Source organism: Vidua chalybeata, chromosome Z (genome assembly GCF_026979565.1).
Source record: "Vidua chalybeata isolate OUT-0048 chromosome Z, bVidCha1 merged haplotype, whole genome shotgun sequence".
NCBI classification, from domain to species: Eukaryota; Metazoa; Chordata; class Aves; order Passeriformes; family Viduidae; genus Vidua; species Vidua chalybeata.
Window position 1 is genome coordinate 327,651 of NC_071570.1, and position 26,000 is coordinate 353,650.

At 45.6% G+C, this 26,000-nt stretch overlaps 1 protein-coding gene and 1 long non-coding RNA gene across 13 annotated transcripts in view; one reads left to right on the forward strand and one right to left on the reverse strand.

Moving 5' to 3' along the window:
* NEDD4L (NEDD4 like E3 ubiquitin protein ligase) overlaps positions 1–26,000 on the reverse strand; it is an 88,630-nt gene that overhangs the window by 59,028 nt on the left and 3,602 nt on the right. For 8 of the 11 annotated variants that reach the window (XM_053932783.1, XM_053932786.1, XM_053932784.1 and 5 more), the window contains one exon: positions 3,560–3,633. In XM_053932783.1, the coding sequence (XP_053788758.1) occupies positions 3,560–3,633 (74 nt within the window). Of the gene's footprint in view, positions 1–3,559; positions 3,634–4,111; positions 5,444–8,594; positions 8,658–9,381; positions 9,527–26,000 lie in introns of those variants that run through there. The other 3 variants (XM_053932790.1, XM_053932782.1, XM_053932791.1) reach the window with 3 other exon arrangements.
* Positions 8,728–11,928, forward strand: LOC128782433 (uncharacterized). Of its 2 annotated transcripts, XR_008428784.1 has the most exons (3): positions 8,728–8,859; positions 10,080–10,265; positions 11,768–11,928. It is a non-coding gene; the product is annotated as an uncharacterized LOC128782433 (long non-coding RNA). The 2 variants fall into 2 exon arrangements; XR_008428783.1 differs by lacking the exon at positions 11,768–11,928 and having other exon boundaries at positions 10,080–10,281.

Here is a 26,000-nt window from a genome sequence, read left to right on the forward strand (position 1 = left end):
AAGACCACATCCTCGTGAAAGCAGCATTTCTCCATGTAAAGCTCCTGAAATATATACCCAGTGCATCCTAAAGACCGTAACATGTAGAAATGGGTAAAAACCTGCTGATTCTGGTGAAAAACCTGACCGCCTAATTTGGTCAGAAGCCATCGGGTCTCGGTTCGCGGCGGAAGCTGCGGAAACTCTCTGGTGCCCTCTGCTGCCAGGCACAGCCCCGGGCTCGCCGGCACCGGGCGAGACCGAACACCTGCACCGAGGTAAAGGATACACTGATACCCTGTGCCCACACCCGGCTGCCCAATATTCATTTCACACACCCGTACGAGCATCACCATTACCGTTTCACAAAGAAAACTATCGATTATCCAGCTCATTTCTGCTGAGCAGCCTTTCATCTCTCCCTGTGCCAGCACCTCTCCTACACAGGCCACACCTGCAGACAAGGCCTCCTTCCCAGGTAGGCACACACAGCTGGCTCTGCAGCCAGCAGTGGCTGCGTTCCTCTCAGCACCTGCCCACGGCTGCTCCCTGCACCCCACGGCTTTTATGGGAGCACACTTCATTCCACAGTGAAAGCACAAGCCATGTGTGCTTGCTGGTTTCTTTCCCTTCCCACGCTGTTAATAACATTTCATTTCCACTACACTGGAAAAACTTCCACTGCAAATCAGCTAGAAAAAAGAAAAAGCAACAACAGAGTATGAACTCTCCCCTACTTGAGCAACTGCCCTCTGGTCAAGTGGCTCAGGGAATTCAGTCGCAGGTCTGTTCCACCTCCGGGGCCTCCCTCGGCCAGGACGCACACAGCACTCTCCCTCTGGCACACATGCAAGTGCTGAAGAGGCATTCAGGAGCCAGAGTACTTTTTTTAATTGTTTGATTAATTTATGAAAGCAACTCCCTTCAATGGATTTGTCCCTGCTCATCGGGGGAGCCATCGGTGGGAGAAGGGGAACAGGCTGTTAGCCAATCCAATTCCAAGGCAGTACACGTGCTGGGGAGATAGCTCCAGGGGTACAGCTATCACCACAGTTTTTCCAATAGTTACAACTAGATACGCCATAACTCAAAGTGGACTAGAAAAGTGATAGCAGACTTAAAAGAACAGGTACAGGGCAAACATCTGTCATCTTTGCCACCTGCAAAGCACAGCCACATGTGCTCTCCTCCCATCACGAACCACAGTGACAGGACACATGAATAAAAAAATCAGCCACATTTCAAGCCGCCTTGCTCACAAAAGGAGTACACAGCATGACTTACAATCCTACCAACAGCCTGGAGCCTGCCTTCCCCAGCTCCATCATGGATCCTGGACACATGAAATCAAACCAGGAAAAGGGCTTTTCAGGAAAGAGCAGGTAAAAGCAATAAACCCAGAGGCAACCCATAACTAACTCCTATGCCATTAGAAGCACAGCTCCCTGACAATGAAAACATCTGCAATTTTAACTGAAAAGCACCTTACATTTTCAACTTCCAGACAGCCGCAATTTTCACTTACTTAATGATTTAGAAGGCAAAATACAGTAGCTAATGCACCCCATCAGCTGTATCTTTATGGGATACACACAATCTGAGTTCAGCCAGTACTTGGATTCTTGTATGAAATTTATTACGACACTTCAATTAAGAATTTGGAAGGAAATAAATGTCAAACATTCACACATGCAAGCGGACACTAAATTCACGAAATCCCAATCTGCAGTATCTACAGCTCACCATCGGTACGTATCACAGACTTGTAATTTTACAAGGCAAAATATAAAGCAGGTTACAGACCCTCACTTACATCTACACTAACCAGCCTCTTGTGCCCACCTCCACTGCACCTAAGTGGATGAAATGCCCCACATTTAACCATCACCTTGGGGTGCTCACACTTACTAATCCACTCTGCATTCTAGTTGCTTTGTGTCATTGCAACTGTAATTCCATTTTTTTTTTTTTAACTATTAGGAGAATCATAGGAAGCTATGAGGTTGGAAAAACCCTCTAAGATCACTCAGTCCAGCACAAATCCATGTCCCCAAGTGCTACATCTAAATGGCTTTTAAATCCCTCCAGGGATGGGGATTCCACCGCTCCTCTGGGCAGCTGTGCCAGGGCTGGGCAGCCCTTTTGGGAAAGACATTTTCCCTAATACCCAACCTAAACCTGCCCTGGCACAGCTTGAGGCCCTTTCCTCTTGTCCTGCCCCTTGTTCCCTGGAAGCAGAGCCCGACCCCCACCTGGCAGCACTTTCCTGTCAAGGTGTTGTGGAGAGCAAGGTGGTTCCCCTCAGTGTCCTAAGATGTCCTTGCTATTAAAATTATTTCCTAAGTCAAAAAGAAACCCAAAAAAGCAAACTCAAAAGCACTGAGATTTCTTTACTGTTAAAATCCTCAGAAGTACAAGTTTCTCCAGTGCTCTACACTGTAAGAGACTTTCCTTAGATTTAATCAAGAAGGAAATGGCTTTTGGACTCTGCAAGCCCACAGGCAGTGTTTTATAATGGTAGAGTTGATTAAAAAAGGACAGGACAACCCACTGAGATGCAAAACACAATGTGCACCTTGTAGCTAATCCTTCACAGTCAGGCAGGAGCACGGTAACTGCTCTGCCCCAGAGTCTGCAGCCCTGCACAGTTCCACCGTGCAGAGACACAGCAGCTGCTGGGGCCGCAGCTCTGCAATACCAACGTGTTTCAAATGACTGTACGTTAACACATTTGAAAGATTAAAACGAATTTAAAAACACATGTAGGGAAGATGTTTTTAACTCTGTTTATATGGAAATCCTACTGACTTGAGACCAATTTCCTTAAAATATGTTAACGGCCACATCAATAGGATTCAGTACTAACTACACTTGGATTTAACTTCATGCATTTTGAAAGATAAAAGTTATGCTGCTTATGGTCAGCATCAAAAACTGCTCTTCAAAAGAAAGAAAATAAAAAAGCTTTGGCATACCATATTCTGCACACAGCTACCAAAGGAACGCTTGTTACAAATTTCACCCAAAATACTAAAGTTGATTAAACTTTTAATTGCTGCTTTCATGTAGTTTTAAGCTAGATACACAAGCTAATGAACAACTTGTAAGCATCATTAAATAAATACAGGAAAACCCACAGGGAGGCTCATTCATACATTCAGAAATTAGTCATTTCAATAAAAGCTAAAATTGGATACTACCAATTTCAAACACATAAAACCCTTCGAAGTAGATTGGAACATTTGCAGTAGAGCATTTTGTCATGCTTAGGCTTAAGAGAGCAGGAATGTCAAGCCTGAATTAACCTTCAGAAAAAGGAAATTACCGGGTTTGGGTTCATTTTAGTTTCAGAACCAGCTTCTCCCCCCCTGCTATGACCTGGTTGGGTTCTGCAAGCCTGGGCTTTGAGCTGCTTCCTGTGCTCGCAGAGCAGAGGGAAGGAGCCGGCAGGAGCAGCCAGAGCTACATTAACAGCTGTGCCAATGCACACCCAGCACCTGCAGGGACTGCAGCCCTCGCAGGGCCCTTACCTGCCGAGCTGATCATGTTCCAAGGATCACAGGCACTGCACAACACCCACCTGGCTCCAAAGATGTCTTTCTTCGCCAGATCAATGCCAGAAACCACCTTCACCCTGAGGATGCGAGACTCCTCCTGCGACAGAAAAGAAAGTGGGTTTAATGTTTATTCTGTAGGCCATTTTGAAGATCAGCAGCTGGCAAGAGGTTAGCAAATAGCTAACCTAGGAGTCTCTCCTAGGGAGGGTTTGGAAAAGAACCGCCTCTTGGAAGGCTTATCTGAATCCAGCCATGAGGAGTATTCGACTCCAGTCAGAGCTGTTAAGAGTTCAATAAAGGCAGAGTAAGAGTAGATAACAGTAATAACATCATAGCAATAATACTGTAACAATAATAGCAATAAAAGTAGAAGAGAATTTGCTGAACAGGGCCATTTCACATCCTGAGTGATCCATATGCCACAAATTCATTCGGCATTGACACTGAAGCTCTTCAAACACAAGGGAAATTATTCATAACATTTTAGAAATGAGAGATGTCTGTAGTGCAAAAATCGAGGATGCACAGTTTAAAAATAAATACTTAAAAAGAATTTTTTAAGCCTGTCTCACCACCTTGGTGTACGTGGAGAGTTCAAAATCAGCGTTCACTGACAGATGGCAAGTCCTGCAGATGCACATCACTGGAGCATCAGCCTGTTTATCACTTCACTGCATGAAGCGCCTGAGGAACATCAGTAAAAATGGCCTTTTTTCACTTGGTTTTTTTCACCCCGTTTGAGCAACACAAAGAGGCCACCAAAATAAAACCTGGAAAGTCTTCTACAGAAACAGGTCCTGCAGTCCCCCATATCAGTGATACCTTCTCTCCTCTGATAAGCCTCCCAGAGCTGCAAGATACTGGATTCAATTACAGTAACTTGAGACTCTGTTCCTTGAAGCCTGTTCAGAAAACAATTACACTTTCCCACAGGTTTCTCCTGGTCTGTTTGTTTTAGGCAGCTGAAAGCCAGACACAGCTTTGTGTCAGCTGTCTTGGCACAGATTTTTCCAACTGTGAGGAAGGTCAGGACCAGCCCCAAAGTAAAGCCATACCTGAGCAGCCCAACTCACCCCTATTGAAAGAGGCACAGACAGGGATCAGAAAACAACAGCACCATTGAATCTGTCTGCAGGGAGAGTTCCACGCTGGCACATGTCCTGACCGAGGAACTGGGCTGCAGCAAAACAACACTTGAGACACAAATCCTTCCTGTAAACCTGGCGTTTGGTATTCTCCCCAGCAGCACTTAACACCGCAAGGTACTTTCTAATTAGGGAACACGATTTTTTTCCCCAAAAGGGCACAAAGCTTACCTGAGAAGTGAACAAAACAGCATGTGAAAAAGAACAATTCAATGGACTCACATTAGTGGATATTAAAGGTTTTTCCTATGTACCATGTGCCTGGTTTTCTAGAGCAGTTTTAATATACAAAAGGCAATGAACTTGCAAACTGTGATCAAGATAATTCCTCAGTAAGAGAAGACAGCATAGAAAAAGCCAAGCAAGAACTCAGACTGTTCAGACCTCACTGAAGTAGGAGGAAAACAACAACTAGACAACTAAAGGAGAAGTTGCAATAGTTGTTTCTATATTAACAGTATTACTCAAATTCCCTCTAGCAAAGTCCAACATCAACTTTGCTAGAGTGACATCTTCCTCCTGCACTGAGGGCACCTCTGCATATTAACTGATTCAAAAGAAACCAAAGAAAAACACAAACAAACAAGTAATCCCCCCACCATCTTTAAAAGAGAAAAAAAATGCAAGAGGAGGTCCCACTACTGGAGGATCTCTAATTGAGTTTTGCAAGATACAAAAGATGATGTTCCAGACAATCTAAACAGATTCTCAAAAACCTGAAGGGTCATATCCACTTTAAGGACCCCAGAAGCTATGACCCTGTTTCCTCCTGCAATGAGCTTCTCAGCCTCTCCTCAATATTCCAATTTAACAAGCAGAACAAATGTTTGTTCCAATTTTCATATGCATGAAATATGTATACATATACATGCAATGTTTAAAAAAAAAAAATTAAACCACCTCCTCAGTTAGTGATGAGGTCTACCACATGTACCATATGTACTAACTTTTCCTGACTCCTTGTATCGCAATTTCATCCTTTATTTCCAAGTGTCCTGTGCCTAGGTAAAAAAGGAGTTAAATTATTACAGCAACAGTGAAGTGATCTCACCTCATTGTCCACCAAAAAATCAGATAAATGATTGCTTGGCTGGGCACAGCCTGAGACTCACAGAGTACCAATTACCTGATGCAGGTTTCCACCCAGCCCTCTCTGAAAAGACTCTGCAAGAAAATTAGGATTTTGGTTGGTTTTTGTTATAAACCAAGGGCACAATGACAGAGATCACTAACCACAGAAAAATTCTGCGTGAGAAGACCCAGGATCCAAACCCCAAATAATAAAGGGATCCCAGCACAAGCAGAGAATGGGATAAGGAGACAGACTGGGAGGATTAAGACGAAGTGGGGATCTGACATGGCAGACAGCGAGGCTGAAGGATAATAAGCATGCAGCTGGAGTCCTAATTTTCAAGTAAACAAACAAGAGTGAGCAAAGCAGGGTAACAAGACTGATCAGAGACACAGCACAGCTCTGAGGGACTCGAGTCAGGGAACCAGGTAGAAGCACGGCAGGAGCAAAGCTCCCTGGGGAGGAGCCACACAGAGGGAACAGGAACAAGGGCCTCCTCCAGCACCCGTGGCTGACTGACCACGGACACCCTGCTGGACTCCAAAAAAGCACTTGCTTAATTAGCCCGGCCGTATCTTAGAAAGGAAAGAGATGCCAGAAGCAATGGTGCAAGCAATGGTGAGTTCTCTCAGCTGAACAGCTTCAGGTCCCACATGAACTGACACTACTGAGCACACACTCACTGTCCAGACCACAACCTGATCCACACAAAAGCTGCAGATCACAACTTACTGGCGGTTAAGTATCCTGACTGAAAAACTTTCATCAGTGATCAATCACCTAATAAATTCTTAAAGAGCAATTTCCCAACACAGACTCCCATCTTCTGGCAAGACTATCCCATACCCTTTAATTCAGCAAGCAGTGGAGGCAACTGCACACCACAGGACAAAATCTTGGGATACTCCTTCCCTCCTCCTGCATCCAAGAGGCCAGCACCCACCCTCACCTGCTTATCATCCCACCCCATCCTTCCATGAGCAGCCAAATTCTCCTCCTTGCAACATCACAGAGGCAGGAGGCAGGAAATGGCAACCTGGGAACAGTTAAGTGGAGACAAGGCTTCAGAAGTCACTTGCCACTTGAGTTGCCATTTGCCGAGGAAGAATCTTCGGTTCTGCCCAGAGCTGAAATTACATGGCAGAAAGAAATACTTGTCTGCTGATAAGATTAAACTATATTCACCTTTTGCGCAGGAAGTGAACACCTGTCTGCAATTTTTGTGTTCCACTGAATTCCCTGTGTTTTGTAAAGCACATATCCTAAGCTGCTTTTTGAAGCATAGTTGGAAAAAGAAGTTCAGATCACCCTACAGAGCCATTTTCCTATTCTATTTGAGCCTTGGCTGGAGCATGCTGAGCCTGGAAGGGGTTCCAGATGCTGCCATTCCCTACCCTGGGGGGTTTCTGCTTCCAGAGGCCAGGCTGTGCTCAGTGCAGCCCCAGAGCTGATGCTGCAGTTCCATTCCCGCCTCGCTCGGGTTTGGCACCTAGAGTGCAGAGCACAAGTGGGAATTCCAAGCGGTGCCATCCTGAGCACTGTGACTCAATCCACTGGCAGGCTGCTGGGAATGTGAGGCTGTGTGTGCAGGTGGGGACGGCGGTGGGGCTGGGAGCACTTTGGCAGCTCCCTGTGGACATTCTGGCAGCTGTCCCTGCCCCCAAACACGGCCTCCGCAGCTGCTGCAGCAGCCTGCCCTGAAGGGCCTGGTTACCTATTAGTGCTGAGCTCCACTGCGCCTCACGTCCACACCAACTTCTGCTTTGTCCAATCATTAACATGAAGTTTACATACTCCTGCCTTCCCAAAACATGCCAAAAGTTACGGAGTTCTCCTCTTTGCTGAAGGATAACCTCTACACAGGCTCTGTTCTCTTAGCCGCAGTTCACAGTGCCATTTCAGAGGATTCAGCTTATTTAGGTGGAACTGGAAGCCTATTATAGATCAAAACCCAGACTTCATCAACAGTGAACAAACCTCAATTCACCTCAGAAAAGATGAAGGAAAACAGTTGTATTTCCAGAGTTAAGAGACTCTTGTATGTATATTTATCTGTATTATTCACATTTTGTTCTTTATTAAACACACACCATATTCACTTTCTCCAATTGCTCTGGAAAGCCAAGTAATTTCTAAGACCCATTAAAGCACTCACATAAAGAAAACTTACTAAGTTCTCCCCTTGGATGAGTAAAATACCCTGGAGCTGGGGAGTTTAGAGAAGAGCTGTGACAGCAGAAGAGAAAGAATGAGGGCCAAACACAGTGTCCTGAGCTGATTTCTCCCCCGCAGGCAGGGTGAAATGCTGCCCATTCAAAGGGTGACCCAGATGACACAGCTCAGCCAGCTACACTGACATAGAAGCGCTGTAAAACCAACCTGAACAAGCTTTGCAATACACATCTGTATGTTCTGAATGCATAGAAAAGAAAGCCACAGCAATCCAGCCTGGTGTAAGAAGGAAAGCTACAGATGTCAACTTCACACAGGACAGGCAATCCCATGACACATGTAGCATACGCATTAAGAGAACAGCCTGAAATAACAATCGATGTGGGTATAAAATTAGAAGGTTGACTCATTTAAATGAACAGACAAGTGTGAAAGGCACAATGGCCGGATCAATGCAAACCAATATTTGAACAGCTGTTACGCAGACCAGGAAGATCAAACATTTAACGTGTTTTTCCAAAGGTATATAAAGCCGTCCCCAAGTCAACCACCCCGAGGTGGGCAAGTTTATGCCCCTATTTTCTGAGCCCACGCAGCCCATGTGGGATGCCAGGTGTCCCCCTGCAGTCACACCACAGCCTTCGCGCCGGCACCGAGAGCTGCACTTACCGCGGACCCCCGCGCCAAGAGCTCCGCCAGGCACCGCTGCTCGCCCGCCGCCTCCGCCCACACACGCGGAAGTTCAGCGGCGGCGGCAATAAATGACCGTCGCCAAGGCAACGAGGGGAAAGGCCAGCGAGCTTGGGTTTCACCTGGAGAGAGCCTCACCTGAGTCACGGTGGGGGAGTGTCGGTTGGGTTCAGTTTGGCTACTTTTTTCTCTTCTCTCTGTGTAGAGACATTTTTGATTCCAACCCACAATAGGCACCAGCGAGGTAAATTTCCACTAACTACGAGGAGAGAAACCAGATCCCACTGGAATGTTACCTGCACGTAGAGACTCTGTGAATCTGGTTTCACCCACTTGAGCACCTCATCTCTAGTTTCATTATACCCGAAAGTTTGCAAAACATAACATACTAAAAGATAACAGATCTTTAAGTCAGTGTTCTGATGGCAAAACAAATCCAAATGGAAAAGACAACAAACTTTTAATTCAATGTTTTAACTGGGCCACTTCTGGCTTCCTGAATGAAAACTCACACACAGAGTCCTGTGTGAGCTACACACACACAATCAGCGAAACACACACTGCTCTTAAATCTCCCCATTTGCGGGGTGGGTGGGGGGGTGGTGGAATCAACCAGGATCTGCAGTTCCAAAGCCAAATCAACTATGTGTCACCTACTTAAGGGCCAGTGCTGGCCACAGCAAGCCTAGTAACCATGTTAGCATCTCCTAAATCTCCCAGCAACTGAAACCAAGATCAGTGGCAGAAGAGTTGAGCTGATTCTTACTTTGATTTGGTGGATTAAACCAATCCACATATGGCTGAGTGGAAAAAAAAGTGCTTTAGGAAGCAATTCCACATCACCCTCTTGCAGAGAGTATTCCCAAATTGGCTTATCCTGTTCTGACTGGAACCTCCCTAACATCAAACAATGCTGGGCAGCCCAAGAAGGAGAATCCAAGTGGGGTGCCCTGTCTGGCAGGCTGTCACCACTACCCTCAGAAAAGGCAGCTGAGAGCACCCCAAGGAAACAGCTCGATCTCTAAGGACATCACAGTGACTTTCTGAAGGCCATAGCAACAGAACGTGGAAAGCCTCCGTATAATTCCTGCAATATCTTACAAATCTTGAAATTGTCAGTGGCAATTTTGCCAACAGTGTTTGATAAAATCTCAGTTGTGCAATGCAAACAAAACCATGCACCAGGGCTATGACCCAAATCTCCACTCTCCTCCGCAAGTTCAGCACAGAAAACAAACTTAAAAGGTCACTTGGTTACAACTCATCTGGCTCAAGCAGGGACATTAAAATCACATTTCAGCTTCATCACAAGCAGCCTAGGAACCCAGCTCAGAACTTTGTCCTTGCATGTGTTCATCACACTCCTCCAAGAGTAAATCAAACTGCCTTTTCTTACCCACAGAGTTCTCAACCCTCACTGCAGGATGCAATGTATTTGTAAAAACCCCATTATTTTCTCCACAGATTGCAAAATTACAGCAAGTAAACCTAAAGGCTTTTGGAGAAAAGAAGGCTATACAGTTTGGATCATAAAGACCCTCCCGACTGAAATGCATTGGTCAGTTCATGGAGCATACCTGGTCTTCCAGAGCACTCCTGGCCAAGCAAGGATTCTCACACGGAAGGAATCATAAAATGAAGCAAACAGCAGTAAGCATTTAAAGAACTGCAGAGTTTGGAGAACTGTGGTATTCATAAGCTCATACAACAGAAAAATAGTAAATGTTTTACAATAGCGATTTAGGTCCTATTTCAGACCTCTAAAGGAAAGGGATTATATTCATGTTTTCCTTGTCTGGAATGGCACACTCAGCAGACAAAACACCATGTAGATTTTACTCAAGGCACAAGTTTGTCTTAGAGGGACACTGTAACGATGCCGCTCTTCCATGGGGACAAACCAGCAGAGAAGGGCACACAAAGCTGGAATGAGCAAGCTAGAACACAGACACCAGGAGTGGTGCATGGGGATCAAAGGTACCCGCACATCACTGACAGTGCACAGGACCAGGAGTCCAGACATCCAGCCCAATGCTGGAAGCACACCATTAACAAACAGGCTCAAACCACAGTGCTGCCCTCCTGAAAATCTGCTTACAAGGTATTTTTACTACATGTTTTAAAAAACTAAGTGTTCCAAGTGAATTGTGATCTATTTTTATAGAAACCCACTGAACTCCATGCAGTTAGATATACTCGAGCAATTTTAGCAAGCATGTTGAACCAGGTCACCAGTGAGCTTTGGAAATAAATACCTAAAAGGATGTAAAAGAACTTCCATTTAATGGACCTGCTGCACAAGACTTTTTTCTCCTTATTTACCTTTCAGACCTGTTTATACCATTAAAAGAATTCATGTAAGCGAAACATTGTTTTCTGCACAACCTCACTGACAGTCATCCAGTGTCTCATGCAGCAATCACAGAATCAATACAGTTGGGTGAGACCTCCAAGATCACCAAGTCCAGCCTTCAACCCGATACCACAATGCCCACTAACACCCTAAGGCCAGGAGGGTATATTTGCTCAGTCATCTGTACATACCATGCATTTACAGTCTAGGAAATTCTCTTTCCAAAGGAAACTTTGATCTGCTTTTCTCTGGATAAGAAGAGGGAGCAGAGAAAAAGAAAAGCATTTGGTACACGTTGCTATTAAAAACCTGAACAAAGCTTTGACTGGGAGTAACTGGTGCCATTTGCATCAGTCTGTGACCTGACAGTGACTCTCCTATATGGACTTAGCTTTAAAATGAAAGAAAAGAAGAAAAAAAGAAAAAAAAAAAACCAAAACAAACCAAAAAAAAAAAAAAAGAAACCTCACACCCACTCTTGATATTGCACGATAGACCAGCACCAAGACCATCTGCATCCCAACTGAACATCTACTGTGAATTTCAACAGAAAATTCCTAAAGAAAAGTCTGACAGAACTTCTTTTCCTTCCCTCTGGGGAAACAAAAACCAAATTGATTAATTAAAACATCAAGGTTTTATTTAAACGAGTACCCCACTTTGTGACACACACAAACTACCATAAAACAAAGGAATGATGATTCTCTGTGTAGGATTTTGCCAGTGTCAGGACACTGGCCCTGACACTGACAAAAGAACAAGGCAGGTTGGTTTAATTTCAAATCCTCATTATCCTCAGGTCAGGGCCCACACGGATCCATTACTTTCCAGAAGTACTTCAAAACTTACTAGGCAAAAGAGAACCACTAAAAGCCATGTCCCCAGTGGATGTCTGACAACCCTGTCCAGTAACAAGAAAGGGTCTGGATTCCCAATTGGCAGCCTGCAGCAAGGAATCACAGAAAGACCTGACAGGAGGACTTGCTTTCAAAGCAGCTGCTCCAGAACAACACAAAGGTTTTTACCTTTCACTAAATTAACCTCTGATACATTTATAACTTAATTATTAAAAAAAAAAAAAAAATTAAACATCTCAAACTGGTGTTTTTTTGATCTCATGAAATGCACTTAACAGTCAAACTTTTTAAAAGTGAAAAATTATGCCTTACACTTAATACAATAATCTTCATTTTTCCTATGTGAAGTGGCACACAAATCCAGCGTAACGCTGTATTTTAGACAATCGGTTCCCACAAAAATCCACCGACATATCCAGAAGCCTCCATCAGCGTGCAGCAGACATACCCACTCCCCCTCCCCGCCCGAATTCAGCAGCGATGTTACTCTGGTTAATGCTATTGCCAACTCAGGGCCAGGCTGGGCAGGGCTCGGAGCAACCAGATCTAGTGGAAGGTGTGGCAGAGCACGCAAAGCTCCCGTATCAAACAGGGGAAGTTGAGCTGCATTCACTCCAGTAGCCCAGCTAGTTGCCAACGGATCACACAAACATGTTTATGTAACCACAATCTATATTCTTGTTAGATATTTAATGATTCCAGACCATAAACCATCAGCGGCTGCACTATTTAATGACAAAACACACATCCAATAAAACTGTAATCCTACAATAAACTCTGATTGGAGGCTCATTTCCAACCCAGATAACTCCAGGAATCGAATCCACGGCACACACACACAGCCCAGAGCTGCACCACTGGCTGTTTCACCTAGAGAAAAATGAGACAGGGAGCTGCTTAAACAGGCTTTGCTGGAAAAACCTTGAGAGCATGAAAACGATGCCAACTGACAAGAAAATGCCAGTGTCACTCTTAAAACTTGAAATACCTCTGAACTTCTTCAGCCTCAGAAAGACAAAAGGCTCAGGAACCCTGTGTGACAGACACAGCCAGCAGGGACACGCCAGGCTGGGAGAAGTGTTTGCCAGAGGGAAGAGCTGGTTACATTGCAATTACTTTGGGACACCAGAACCCACAAATCACCTCTCTTAAACAGTGTCTGATGTGAGGCAGTGCTCTTGTTACTGTTCCACAGAGGCTGGAAAATTGATTTAATTGTGCCTCAATGGGCAAAGGGTGCTGGGGGCAGAAGCAGAGAGGCTGAAGGAGGTGGGTTTGCTCAGACTGGAGAAAGCAGTAACTCCTAATTCCTGTGGATCACAGCCTGACATCTGCAGGGAATTCAGCCTGTACTTTTCACTTTTTAGCTATTGTAATAGCTTACCTGCAGTAGCTTTAGCTCAGAGCAGAAGTTGGGAACGTCAGTTTCCAGAGACACTTCATTTTCTGACACTGTTTGTTTTGTTGCATGCATCATCCTATTATCCAACCAGAAATTAAATTAGATCTTCCAGCTCATGGCTGCAGTTAATAATTAATGTTACTGTATGAGTTTCCAACCTCCCCTGGTGAAAAATTTCTTCCAAGCACATTAACATTTCAATGAGTGGTGTTGTCAGTAACTCCAGCAGTTCACTCCTTCGGCTTCTCTTCTTCATCTTGATCAAGTTTCTTTTTTTAAAAGAATAACAAGTCATAGCCTCTAGCAGTACCTCTTGTCCATTAAGGCTTTGCTCCCCAGGAATTTCACATTTGGAGGAAGAATCACTGCATTACATCCTCTGCCCAGATTAGGGGAGAAAAACCAGCCACTCAAACCAGTGAAAAGGCCAAGTCAATGGGGAAGGGATCTGCTCCCACCAGAAACACCTAGTGTCAGGCCTTTGGATCCTACCTGTAGTCCTGGTGTTTCCAACCTACTTGCACACCATGTTCTACCTCCTTCTCCCCCTTCCCTTCCTGCTCACTTTACAAACACAGCAGCCCTTGACAAAGCTTTGACTCTTTTTGCTCATTATGAGTACTTATTTGTCATATAAATTGATAGCCTAGGGCTAGTAGGCTCTTCCACCCGAGAACTGGTGTCTCACAAAGAACGAGAAAACTTTTCAGTAACTAATCCAGGCTTAAGGCTGACTAGATTTTGGCAATTGAGCAGGAGCAAGCACAGCCCCTCCTGGCTGGAAAGACAAATCCCACAGTAGAAGTCTTCTTCGCTTCTTCTCCAGTGCATCCACTGACATACAAGGATATGTTATGAACAGCCAAAGATGAGAACAGAATTTAAGGTCGTGTGAAAAATAATTGGAGTGAAAAAAAAAATTAACAAGAATATGCCCAATGCAGGAGACTGAGTAATTCAGCTGCAGAAGCTCTCTCCTATGCATACATGCATTGAAGGTGCCTTTGAAGAGGAAGAAAAGTAGGTAGCATCTTAATTTAAAGGCATTTTCTTCTTTTAATGGAATATGCTTGTCTTTTACACACTGTAAAAGAACAGACTAAAGAAAAACAAATACAGTGATAGTGATACTGAGCACTTTTTTGGTTTGTATCAGTAATTTCTGCATATATATTGATGGTGGAAGGCTTGGAAGGATTTCAGGGAGGGTTGGAGTGTTGCTTGCATTGGTTGTTAGATTTGTTTTTTTGGTTGTATTAATTGTTTATGGGAAATTCCTTCAAAATTTTTGAATTTCTATTGATAAATGGATTGCTGCCGGACCAAGTGCAGAGATTAGCTCAGTCACTTGTTCCCAAAATGGTACTTGACACTGACTAGACTAAGAAACACTCATTAAAATATTCACCACTCATTATCTAAAACAAAGGCTGCACTTTGTGTCCTGCCAGGCATTCTGGATGCAAACTGGGGCTCGATGCCCCAAACAAAAGGCACATTCAGAATCCATGTTTTGCAGAAGCTGCAATAGGGTCAGTCATTCAGCATCCCAGAGCAGGACCTTGTCCCGGGGAAGCACAGATGCACGTTCCTCAAAGAGGCAGAACAGGAAGGGAGCAGAGGGCACAGCAATGCCGAATTCCTCAGGCAAGTTACAGGCAGTGGATCGGCTTCCACAGCAACCAGCTGCATAAAGAAACTATTGCTTCTACCTGCTTATTCCTGACCCTGTATCATATTGCTACCTGCAGAGATGATGAGGTACACACGGGGCTGGTTGCTCCTGACACCACAAGGACTTTTAGAGAGCTCAGTCAACAACCTTGGGAATAAAGAACAGGATTTTTCTTCCAAGAACACAAATGCATATTACAGTGACTGAAGTACAGCAGTGAAAAGCTCTTGGGATCACACAAATTAACACAAGTCTGAAGAACAAACTCAGTTTCCTCCAGGCAGGTTTAAATGAAGTCACATCCCCTTCCAGAAATAACAAGATGATCTACACAAAGTCCAAATCCGCTGCTGAATGGCAACCATGCTGTACAAAGCAAAGGGAGAAAACCAGCTTGGAGCTGCAGAGCCCAAACTGCAATGGCACAGAACTGCTTCCTTTAACAGGCTCTCCCATTGGAGACAGGCTGGGGCTCCACAACAACATACAACCTAACACATTCCATGTGATTGCATTTCTCCTGCATGCAAGCCCATACTGCAGCTGCTTATACTGAACACATCAGAAAACACAAATGCTGGTAAGGAACTTGTAACACTAAGAAAAGTGCTAAAGTGATCAGCAAAAAACCTGAAGTTGCCAGGCACAGCAATGCCCTGAGGGCAACTAAATCAAACCAAACCACCACACCGGAGTCAGCAGTTTGGTTTGTGAAGACTTAGTCTGTGTTAAAGCACAAGACCCAAAATATGAATGAGGGAGGCTGTGTTGAGATTTATTCAGCAAGCAGAAAGTTTGGTGCAAAAATAGAAAAAAAACCAAACAAACAAAAAAAACAAACAAAAACCAAACAAACAAACAAACAAAAAAAAAACAAAACAAAAAAAAAAAAAACCAAAAAACAAACCTCTTGGAATTGCTGTGGCATCTGGGTAAGTGCACACAATTGCTATAGCATACAGGTAACTTCCCATTCCCTGCTGAATGCCACCCAGACAACAAAGAGCAGCATTCTCCCAGCTCAGAGTGTGTGTCAAGAGAGAGAACCAGCCCTGCACACACAGCACCGCTGAGGCAAAGTCTGTGTTCCAAGTGTACTAAGCTCTTCCCTCATCCCAGGCTCTGCAAGGAACATGAGTGAGCACGGAGCATGCTCTTGCAGAGCCTTGGCAGTGCCTCCTAACCCAAGGAATCAGCCTGGCACACAGGACTAGCTAATATCTGCTGAATCCCAGCTTGCTTTCCAACACAGGCCGCAGAGACAACAGGAGCAGCTCCAGCCCTGGGCAAGGAAAAGGCAGCAACTCGCATGGCACAAATCACAGCCTGCTTTGTCAGAAGGAAGCCTGAAAGTCACTGGCCTTTGAAGAAGGAGAAGGAGCCTGCCAAGGAACAATGCTATGGAACAGGTATCCTGCAGAGGGATATAGCCTCTCTTCCCAAGCACTTTTATAACGGCAAAAAAAAAAAAAAAAAAAAAAAAAAAAAGCACAAAAATCCAATACCCAGACAATCAAAGGAACTCAGAGGGATGCTAGAGGAAAAGTACCAGTTCCTCCATGTAACCAATAACCAACAAGAGATGGGAACACCTCTAAACCAGAAAGAGGTCCCAACACAACATGTAACCTGCCAAAGATACAGGGCAGCAATGAGAAAGAAATGAATATTATTTACTGTCCCTTCAACTCTTTGCAACAACTTTATCATGTTTTGCTTTGACAATCTCAGAGGCAGCATTTCAGCTCAGTCACTTCCCAACTTGCCCACAGTCCATCCCCACAGTAGACAGGCCAGAGCTACCACTAAACTGGAATAAGCTGGAATAATGAAAGATTCTCACAATTAGTCTTTACCAAGTCATTGCTTGAATGCAAAAGGGTAATTTTTATTTAATAATGAGAGTGCTGGCCAGCCCAGCAGACACCTTCACTGGCACACAAAGCCTACTATGTAATTTGGTACTATCTTCTGATAGGAATATCCAATACTTCTGTATCCAGAGCAGCAAAGTGCTCTTTCTTCCAACACTCCCACCTCTCAAACAGTGATCTGGACATCTTCTTTCCTTGTTCAGCCTTCCCTAAAAACTACAAGTGAGGCCAGAAAACTGTAAAAAACAGTAAATCAACGTACTGTGCCCTATGCTGTCATGTACCTCCTGAAATGAAAGCATTTATGGAATATTAGGAAGGAGAGGGGGAAGGAGAGTTTCTCCATGAAAAAGCTTTTCAGAGGTGATTATACAGTGCAGGTTGTCCTCTGTCTCAATTACCTGCAATCCTGCCTTTCCATCTGACTGCAAGACTTGAGATTTCTCAGAAAGAAAAATCTCCTTAGTGGCATTGAAACAGCAAGGATGTTCCAGTCTGAGTGGCATCACTCCAAGGACTGACACAACATTAAAAATTCCCCTGAAAACTGCAGGGAATACCACCTCTATCTGAGAGCACAGACTGCAACTAGAGTTCAGAACTTAAATCCAAAGGTCAAGAATTGCCCCCGTTGCTGGGCACAAGCCACTCACAGCAAAGACCTCCACGCTGGCCCTTCAGCCTCTGCTTGCTCTTGAGTTTAGCACTGAGCCCCAGGGACACAAGCGAGAGGACAATGGGCAGCAGAACCAAGACCACCAACCATACCCACAGAAAACACAAGACCCAGGTAAATGCCAGAGCAAGAGGAATTCAGGAAGCCTAAATAAGAGCTGCAAACAGCTTTTATCACACAGAGGTCCTGGATTTTCAGACATAGCACACTCACAGAGAGCACAAACACATACACCATGTGTTCCTCCTGACCAGCTGTCTTCCCCATACAACCTGTCTGGACTAAAGGCCAGCTATGGGAGGCAGAGTTCTGCCGCTCTGGCCTCCAGGACAGGGACAGTGCCCCAGCCCTTGGGGTCAGCATATCCCCATGGCAGCCCCAGTGCCCAACACCCCAGAGATAAGCCAGCAGGACATGCCTTGGAGAGCCACACCAGCCCCAGGACACCAGTAGAGCCTGTTTGACCTCCTGATGGCAGCTACCCCAGGTCACACATCCAGCAACACCTGTGTGACAACCCTGGTGTCCACCAGCCCTGGTGTGCGATTCCAGGCTGGGGGATCAGCTACATTACTGCCTCACCTTCCCAATGAAGATCAGGAGATGCTAAACCACCAAAACCAGCCAGTTTCCACAGCAACAGTTAGCACTGACACACAGAGCTCCTGTAGCACATTCCAGCCTTATCAAAGGCTATCTATACGTGTGCTCCAGCCTGCAGTGACGCCGGGCTGGGGACCCCAACTTCACTTCCCAAATGCTATAGTTCTGGTGTCCCACACACAGAGGTGACCAGAAGGTGTGAGTAATAAGTGATTTCCCTCACCAGGTACTGGCTGCAGCAGCCATTTTGGCACTCACCGCTGACATCCCTGTCCCACAGGATCTACTTCCTGTCCAAGTTTTGGGAATTTGAAACAACAACTTCACTCCCTGTAGGGCACAGACACTTGAGAGCTGCTGGGAGCCTGTGGCATGCACTGGCCCAGGGTACGGATGCCTGCACCAGATGATCATCTCTCACTGGAGTGAAATGAAGAAACACAAATGCAGGTACAAGTAGCTCAAAACTGAACTGACCAGACCCAAAATAAAATGACAGCAGCACAAGGGATTAAAGGTAAATTCTCATGATGTCAGCAGCCTGAAGAAACCGCTCAGGGTTTTGCTAAATCAATTCAAGCAGTGTTAAGAGGCATTTCTTTAATAACAATGTCAATCAAAATAGTGACTAAAGCTGTGACTGAAATGTTCTAAAGTATGCACTCGTTCCAAGCCAAATTTTGGACAACATTCTAAGGAAAAAAGTGACACAGGTAGGAACATGATATGAGAAGGTCACCACAGGACTTGAAAACACATTAGCTACAAACTCCAGCATCTTAACTCTGCAGACTTTGAGGCCAGTCACTAACAGTTGTGAAGGGCCCACGGTTTCAACAGCTTCCAAAAGGGCTCTGTCAAGATCTTGCATTAGGAGCATGCAGGAACATGGTGACAAATGACCTGGCAGGTAATCCACACCCAGCCTGTAACCATTTAGCACAGTCTGCTTTACAATGTTTGACTTTCAAACTACAACAGAAACTAGTTAAGACAAAACCAAAACCTGACTGCAACTTGATTTGGCACAACCTCTAGTACAGCTGCAGGATATCCCTGGAAAAAACAACTCTGACCTTGCTCCAGCCTGGTCAGACATGCCCAGCACAGCACCTGCAGGACAAGGGGGTCTGCAACCACCTGTCCCATTCTGGGGTTCCAGAGTGGCACAGCCACCACCCTTGGGATGCAGCTGGCCCTAAAACAGGGATACATAAAATCTCAGCCTCAACACCGGGGAGGAAAATGCAACATGTTTTTTACCATGCTAATAAGAACACAGAACGAGAAGGCAGCTTCTGGATAAGAGAGGCAACAGAAGCATCAGGATAATCCACATTGTACAAAAAATAAAATTTGGAAAAAATATCTGTAGTGCTACCTTAAAAAGAGAACAAACCATTCAGGTTCACTGTCCGTTATCTCTCCTAAAGGTCCACATCCAGCTCTGGTTTCCAGACCTTCAGCCAGCTTCCCTGGTGGCCAGGGGAAGCCTGTCCCTGTTCCTGCCCAGCTCTCAGGTCACTGTATTTCCAGTGAGCACCCAGCAGCACTGCTGGAGTCCTCATGTCATGCCCATAACCAGAGAGCGGCTTCTGAGGAAGGAAAACACACCTCTGGCACTCTTAGGCTACCAGTGCCCTGGGAATAGCTAGTTTTTAACGAGAATGCTCTCATCTCCCACAGGCCTCTTAGCAAGCATGACTGGTAGGAGAGGATCAGCCTCAGAACTGTGGGCGAGAACCAGCACTGGAGCCAGCTGAGGCGAGGACCACACAGGAGAAGCCAGCCCTCCTGCTGGGCTGTAGATGCCAGGAGGCACTGCCGACAGAGAAGGCAGGAAATAAGATTCATCCCACTCACTGCGCTCCCAACCGGCGAGTCATCAGCACGGACACTGTCAGGATCCAGGTGTGTCACCGCATTGCTGGGACCAGCCTACCCTGCCAGGGAAAACCACACTGCAAGGCTCTCTCCCACAGGGAACAGAAAGGAGAAGTGCCTCCTCGGGCCACAGTAGCAGGAGTGGTGTTATTCACACATAGTTCAGGCCAGGCATGCACAGGAATTTACCTGATCCTGAGGACTGAATGTTTTTCTATAGACACTGGAAATAAGGAATAAAATAGTAAATGACCAAACTCGACCAGATAGGACTGAAACAAACCAAACAGCCAGCAAGGATAAATGCAGAGGTCTTTCTGGCACCCACCCAAACATGTGCCTCCACCCCTTATCCTAATGAAATAAGCGCAGGCTATGCAATGAACATGCCCCTCCATGTGGCACACAGCACCTAAGGTGCCCAACTCACCACTCCTTGGATCGGGCAGTTCTCCACCTCAAGTGTCCACCCACCTAGTGGGATGGGTGTAAACTTTAGCACTAAGACTGCATTTTCACAAAGGGGTGGAGGGGGGGGGGGGGGAAGCCACATATGAAGAGATGAAGTGAGGCAGGGAGGTGATCCTGCAACCTTGAACTCTAAACAGTGACACCATTCCCTCAGCTATAAAATGGAGCTGCATCTACACCACTACTGTATGCTCTCAGTTCACTAAAGCAAGACACATCCAAGACAGAGCATTTTCAAGTTCTTTCAGCTCAACTGTTACAAACAATAGCCAAGCCAATATTTTATAATACCTTGAACATCATTGTACCAAGAGCAGAGGTTAAAGAAGCACATCCATTGCTCATCGCTGTACAGCAAAGCTGTTGCTTTGTTAATGAGGCTGAATCAGCACAAGCACAAAGCCCAAACTCAGTTTTGTCCACTCACCACTTCTCCCTCCTACCACTCCCTTCACCACAAACAACAGGAACGGTCAACTCAAGAATTCTTTAAAGAAAGGTTAAAAACTCCACTTGTTTGTTAGGGAATTCATCTGTGTAATGCTCTGCTTTTAGACAAACTTGCCAGACTTCATCAGGGTCAGGATTCTAGCCAAAGCTCTGGATTCATGAGACCCACACAGCCAGTGTCACAGCTCATGGCCACCAAAGAGCAGGTGCCCTACCCTCCCTTCACACACACCCTCCACCACCACCCCAGCAGCTTGTGCCACATACCTCTGACTTCCATCACCTTTCCAGAAGTTACTGAAATGCAACAGACCTGCAAAGACATGGGATGCTGTCCACGTCCACAGGTAGTCCCAGAGTGTAAGAGAGAAAGCAGCATCTCTCTTTCAGCAGCACAAATCCACTGGAGTTGCGTGGGCTGCTCCAGAAGCCATCAGCTTCGACTTCCTCTGCTCAAGTAGAGGGTGGAGGTGCAATTGAACTGTCTTGGGGTCAACCACTGAGACCAGCACCAGCTGAAGGTGCTCAGCACCAATCAAACACCAGCACCAGCTGAAGGTCCTCAGCATAAATCAAACACAGCACCAGCTGAAGGTCCTTAGCACATATCAAGCACCAAGGTGCTCAGCACATATCTAACACAGCACCAGCTGAAGGTCCTTAGCACATATCAAGCACCAGCTGAAGGTCCTTAGCACATATCAAGCACCAGCTGAAGGTGCTCAGCACATTGATCAAACACCAGCACCAGCTGAAGGTCTTCAGCACACCACACACATCCAACTGTGCCACAAGGGTCCAGTGACTAAGGAGGCATTACAACAGGCAGCCCTGTAGTACACCCAATCCATAAATCCACATTTAGTTCATTTGAATAAATCAGGCTAAAGTACCTCTGATGGGAGCAACCAGTACAGCCTCATTTCCAGGCACCTGGGCTTCCTGCATCGCCCACAGTCTCAGCTTGGCCTCCTCTTTCCCACTCCAAAACCCAACCCTTCTGCGGGGACTTCGTTTTTGTCCACATGGCTTCCAGAGCAGCACGCTCCAAACCTTACATGCAGTGCCACCAGGAAGAGGCCAAAAGCAGATGTTCCTCACCACAGCAATTTCCAAACAGACCATCCATGAGGGAGTCATCTCAGGACATCTTCTCCTGCACACTATTCATCACCCTCATCTCTACAAAATCCCACCATGAATTCGGTGTCATCATCTACACAACATAAAGATGCTTAAGGAGAGTCAGACTTTGAACTGCTTTCAATTAAAACCAACACAGATTACAGGAATGTACTTCCACCCTCAAGCCAGGATTATTCAACACTAGGATCTGCCAAAGGAGAGCGGACAGCACTGTTGTGCTCCCTGTTCCAAATTGTTCTGCTTCTGTCCAACAGATAAACTACATGGAAACAGGAAAACCTGACTTGAGCTGGCAGGACACCAATACAGCCAAACTGATCCATGCAGTGAGGCACAAAAATAAGGTGCTATGGCTTAATGGCAAAGCCCAACTCATTCATGAAGCGGTTCCTCAGAATAGCCAGTGTTCTCACAACTGGAAATGTTTATTTGATTACAGACAAGGTTCCTAAATCCTAGAAATCAGGATTCTGACTAACACCTATAGTCTGCCAGCATGCAGGAATTATGGCCAAATAGAGGGAGGAAAAAAATGAACAATTACAAATATACATACCAAGGCTGTTGCCCAGTCAAGACATCACCCAGCAGACATAATACATCTCAATGCATTCCATAATCCATCTCAGAAATCAAATTTCTAGGTTTGTTTTGTTGGGGCTTTGAGTTGTTTTCTATAGGTTGGCCTATTTTTAACTATTTTAACTGCAATTAGCTTCCAGGCCTGTGCAATTTAGCCACATCTCTTATTTTAAAATTAATTACTAGCTCTCTACAGAAAACAATCCCTTTCCTAAGGATTTGGTTTTCTTCTTTCTGGCAGGGGAGAGAAAAAGACAGTGGGAGCAGGGGAAGGGAACACTCCAGCACTAGAAACTGGGCAGTTTAAGAACCCTGTGCTGGAAAAAGTTGGCATGACAGTGTGTTGGACACGTCTGAGAGGCACAGTTCCAGTCCCAGGTAAACCCTGTCAGGTGTTAGTACTGACCTGGCAGCAGCTCCAGTCCTGAGCTGAACATGCCAGCAGTAAAACCACATTCCTTCCTCCCAGTGCTCGAACTAGTCACCCAACCCGCGCCACATTCCTACCCAGCTTACCCAAAATAACAGTGTACACAAGATTACACGGCACTTCTTTTCGCAAGGGACACAGCTGCCCAGCAGCACTTCTGCTGCTACAGTGAAACCCTCCTATTCAACACAGTGAAACATTTAAGAGGAAGTAGCAGTGTAAGCAAAAGATGGAGAAATTTGTGGAAGTTTATGAGATTTGTCTGTTCACCAACACCAAAATTTAACTGTAATTAAATCAAGCTACTTCTGCACATTGTTATCCCATCTACAACTTTCTGTTGACTTAAGCTGTTGGATAATCCAGCCCTCACTGCTATTACAGGGCCTGGAAGTTTCCAGCTTGCTCAGAAAGTCCCAGTTTATATTGCAGAGTTTAATTAAGCAAACGTCTTGGCCCCCTCCAGTGTTCTGGGACTGAGAGGTTGTCAATTCGGCCCAATCCAGCAGAAATCAGTGAGCTGCCAACAGGCTGCACCCATAGCACCAGCTCCAATGTGGCCTCTGGATCCTAAAGCATCTGTGCAGGCAGCCCACCTCGCAGCAGGAGCTGTGTTTGGTTCAGAAAGGATAAGTATTATATAACACAGAACCTTTCACTGGCTGGAGACACAACTCCAGCCTAGAAGCTGAAGGGGTGAATTCTTCCCACAACATCCTAAGATGTAACACCAATTCCCTTCTGACAGATAAGCTCATTTGGCACTCATACCATGCCTGGTGATATTTTCAAAACAAAACACAAAAAATCCCGTCAGAGATCTGTTAACCGTAACTCCCAGTGCAAGCTGTGCCCCGGGGGTGAGGTGCCTGCTCATCAACAGGTGTGGGGCTCACAGTCTGTATTTGTTTCCCAGGAAAATGGCCTCTGTGCAGGAGCAGAGAAAAACCTCGAGTTCCTATTTCCCATTACACAGTGCCCTCCAACGGCCAGCCCTTCACATGACACCCAAGGAATGCTTCCATGGGTTGCACTACCTGCATACCACCCTCAGAGGCCAGGACAGCAGCCAGGGGAGACAGAGCCATCTCTGAATGGGGTTATAGCTAAAACTAACATTCCTTGTCTACCTCAGACACTCACGTTAACACAAGCCTCCTTCGATGTCTTTATATTAATTTTATAATAAAACTAGAATTTACTTAGTGTCAGCACTAGTGACCAAAACATGCCGATAACTCATCAAAAGCTGGTTTAAAATGCAGGTTGTTATAAAAATCTATTGACCTCCTGAGAACCACAGCCTATTTTGATATTCTGCCACACAAGTAGATATGCAAGCCCTGTCATTTATGAAATGCTTCCCTACCTCGACTTTTAAATCATCATTTAAGGTTTACATGCTATCCCTGAAGCCAGTGCACTTTGAGTCTATAAAAACAATTCAGGGTCAATAAAAACGTCACTATTCTGAATTGCTTATTGCTAAGACACTGTCAGTGCTGTGACCAAGGGAGGCCCTGCTCATACTCAGATGGCAGAGTGAGGCTTTTATGTAACTGGAATATTCAGAGCAGAAACAACAGAGCTCTCATTTAAAGGGTCTGTGTTCAGTGGTAGTGACAAAGGGTGCATCTTCTCAAGGAACTCAAGTTTTTTTTCACATAAAGCCTCCAGGTTTCAAGAACGCAGTGGGTTGGGCTGGAGCGCATGGGGCCAGGGGTGCATCCCTGGGCAGACTGGCCCCCCACACTGGCCCTTTCAACCTTGCAGCTGAGGAGCCACAGCAGCCCACAAGCTGCTTCTCCAGCACATCAGTGCCCTGGTCCTTCATGCAGCACTCTTCCAGTGCCACGGCGCCCAGTGCTGCTCCGGGAGCTGTGCTGGGAACCAGCGTGATGAAGGGACACGGCTCTGGAACCTCTCCCCAGCACCAGTCCTGGCAGGGGCTCCGTGGGGACAGCCCGGGCTCAGGAAACATCTCTGGCCATGCCAGCACAGTGTGGAAGCCAGCTGAGCTGCAAGGTACAGCCTCACCACTGAGACCACACAGCAGGAAACATCACCTGAAATCTAGCTGCAACCATCTACAACACTGACACTGCCCCAACAACTCAGCATTGGCATTACTTCCCAAGTTTATGGTTTGCTTCAAATGCAAAGTAGAGAAATCTGGCCCTGAACTCCCACATGTCACTGCTGTCACCAAGTCCAGGGAGGGAGGGAAAATCACAGCCCTTTTCCTCCCCAGTAAATCCTGCTGATTATGAGCAATAACATCTTCTTGAGGCCTTTGCAGTCCCATCTCATGGATCCGTTAACATGACACAAGAGTATCCGGAAGGAGACACCCTCAAGGGAGATCATTCCAGAGCAACAAACCCATCAGGAACATGTAAATACGAGGCACAAAAGCCAACCTCCCATATGCCTCAGTCTGAAACAGTTTGCACAGACAGTTTATCCATCACAGCACAAGCTGCATTTCACCACAGCACCACTGTGGCAGATCTTGGCTTATTCCTTACCTTGATGTCAGATCCAGTACAGGTGAGCCTGTGCTTTACAGGAATCCATCCTGTCCATAGGAACCATTTCCATCATACTCAGAGCTGGGCTGTTTCCCTTTTCCTAAGTGTGTCTCAGTAAAGCAAAGCACCACACAGGCTTCTGAGGTCCTGAGAAATCCTTCAGGATTCACTCTTCAAGCACAAGGCTTTGCCCAGCACAGCACACCAGAACTAAGATGAAAGGTTAGGCTACAGTGATTACACACAGAATTATTTATCTTGAGGCATATGGGATTGTATCTCACACATCAAGATATTTTCAGGAACATAAGATCCTTTTGACAATTTCTAAGGCATGACAAAATGTCATCTCAGTAGGAAGCTTCTAATTCCAATTGACTCAATCACAAGTCACAGAAGTTGAACAGAACTTGAAAAGAGAAGAATGCTGGAACTGCAGAAAGCAGTTTCA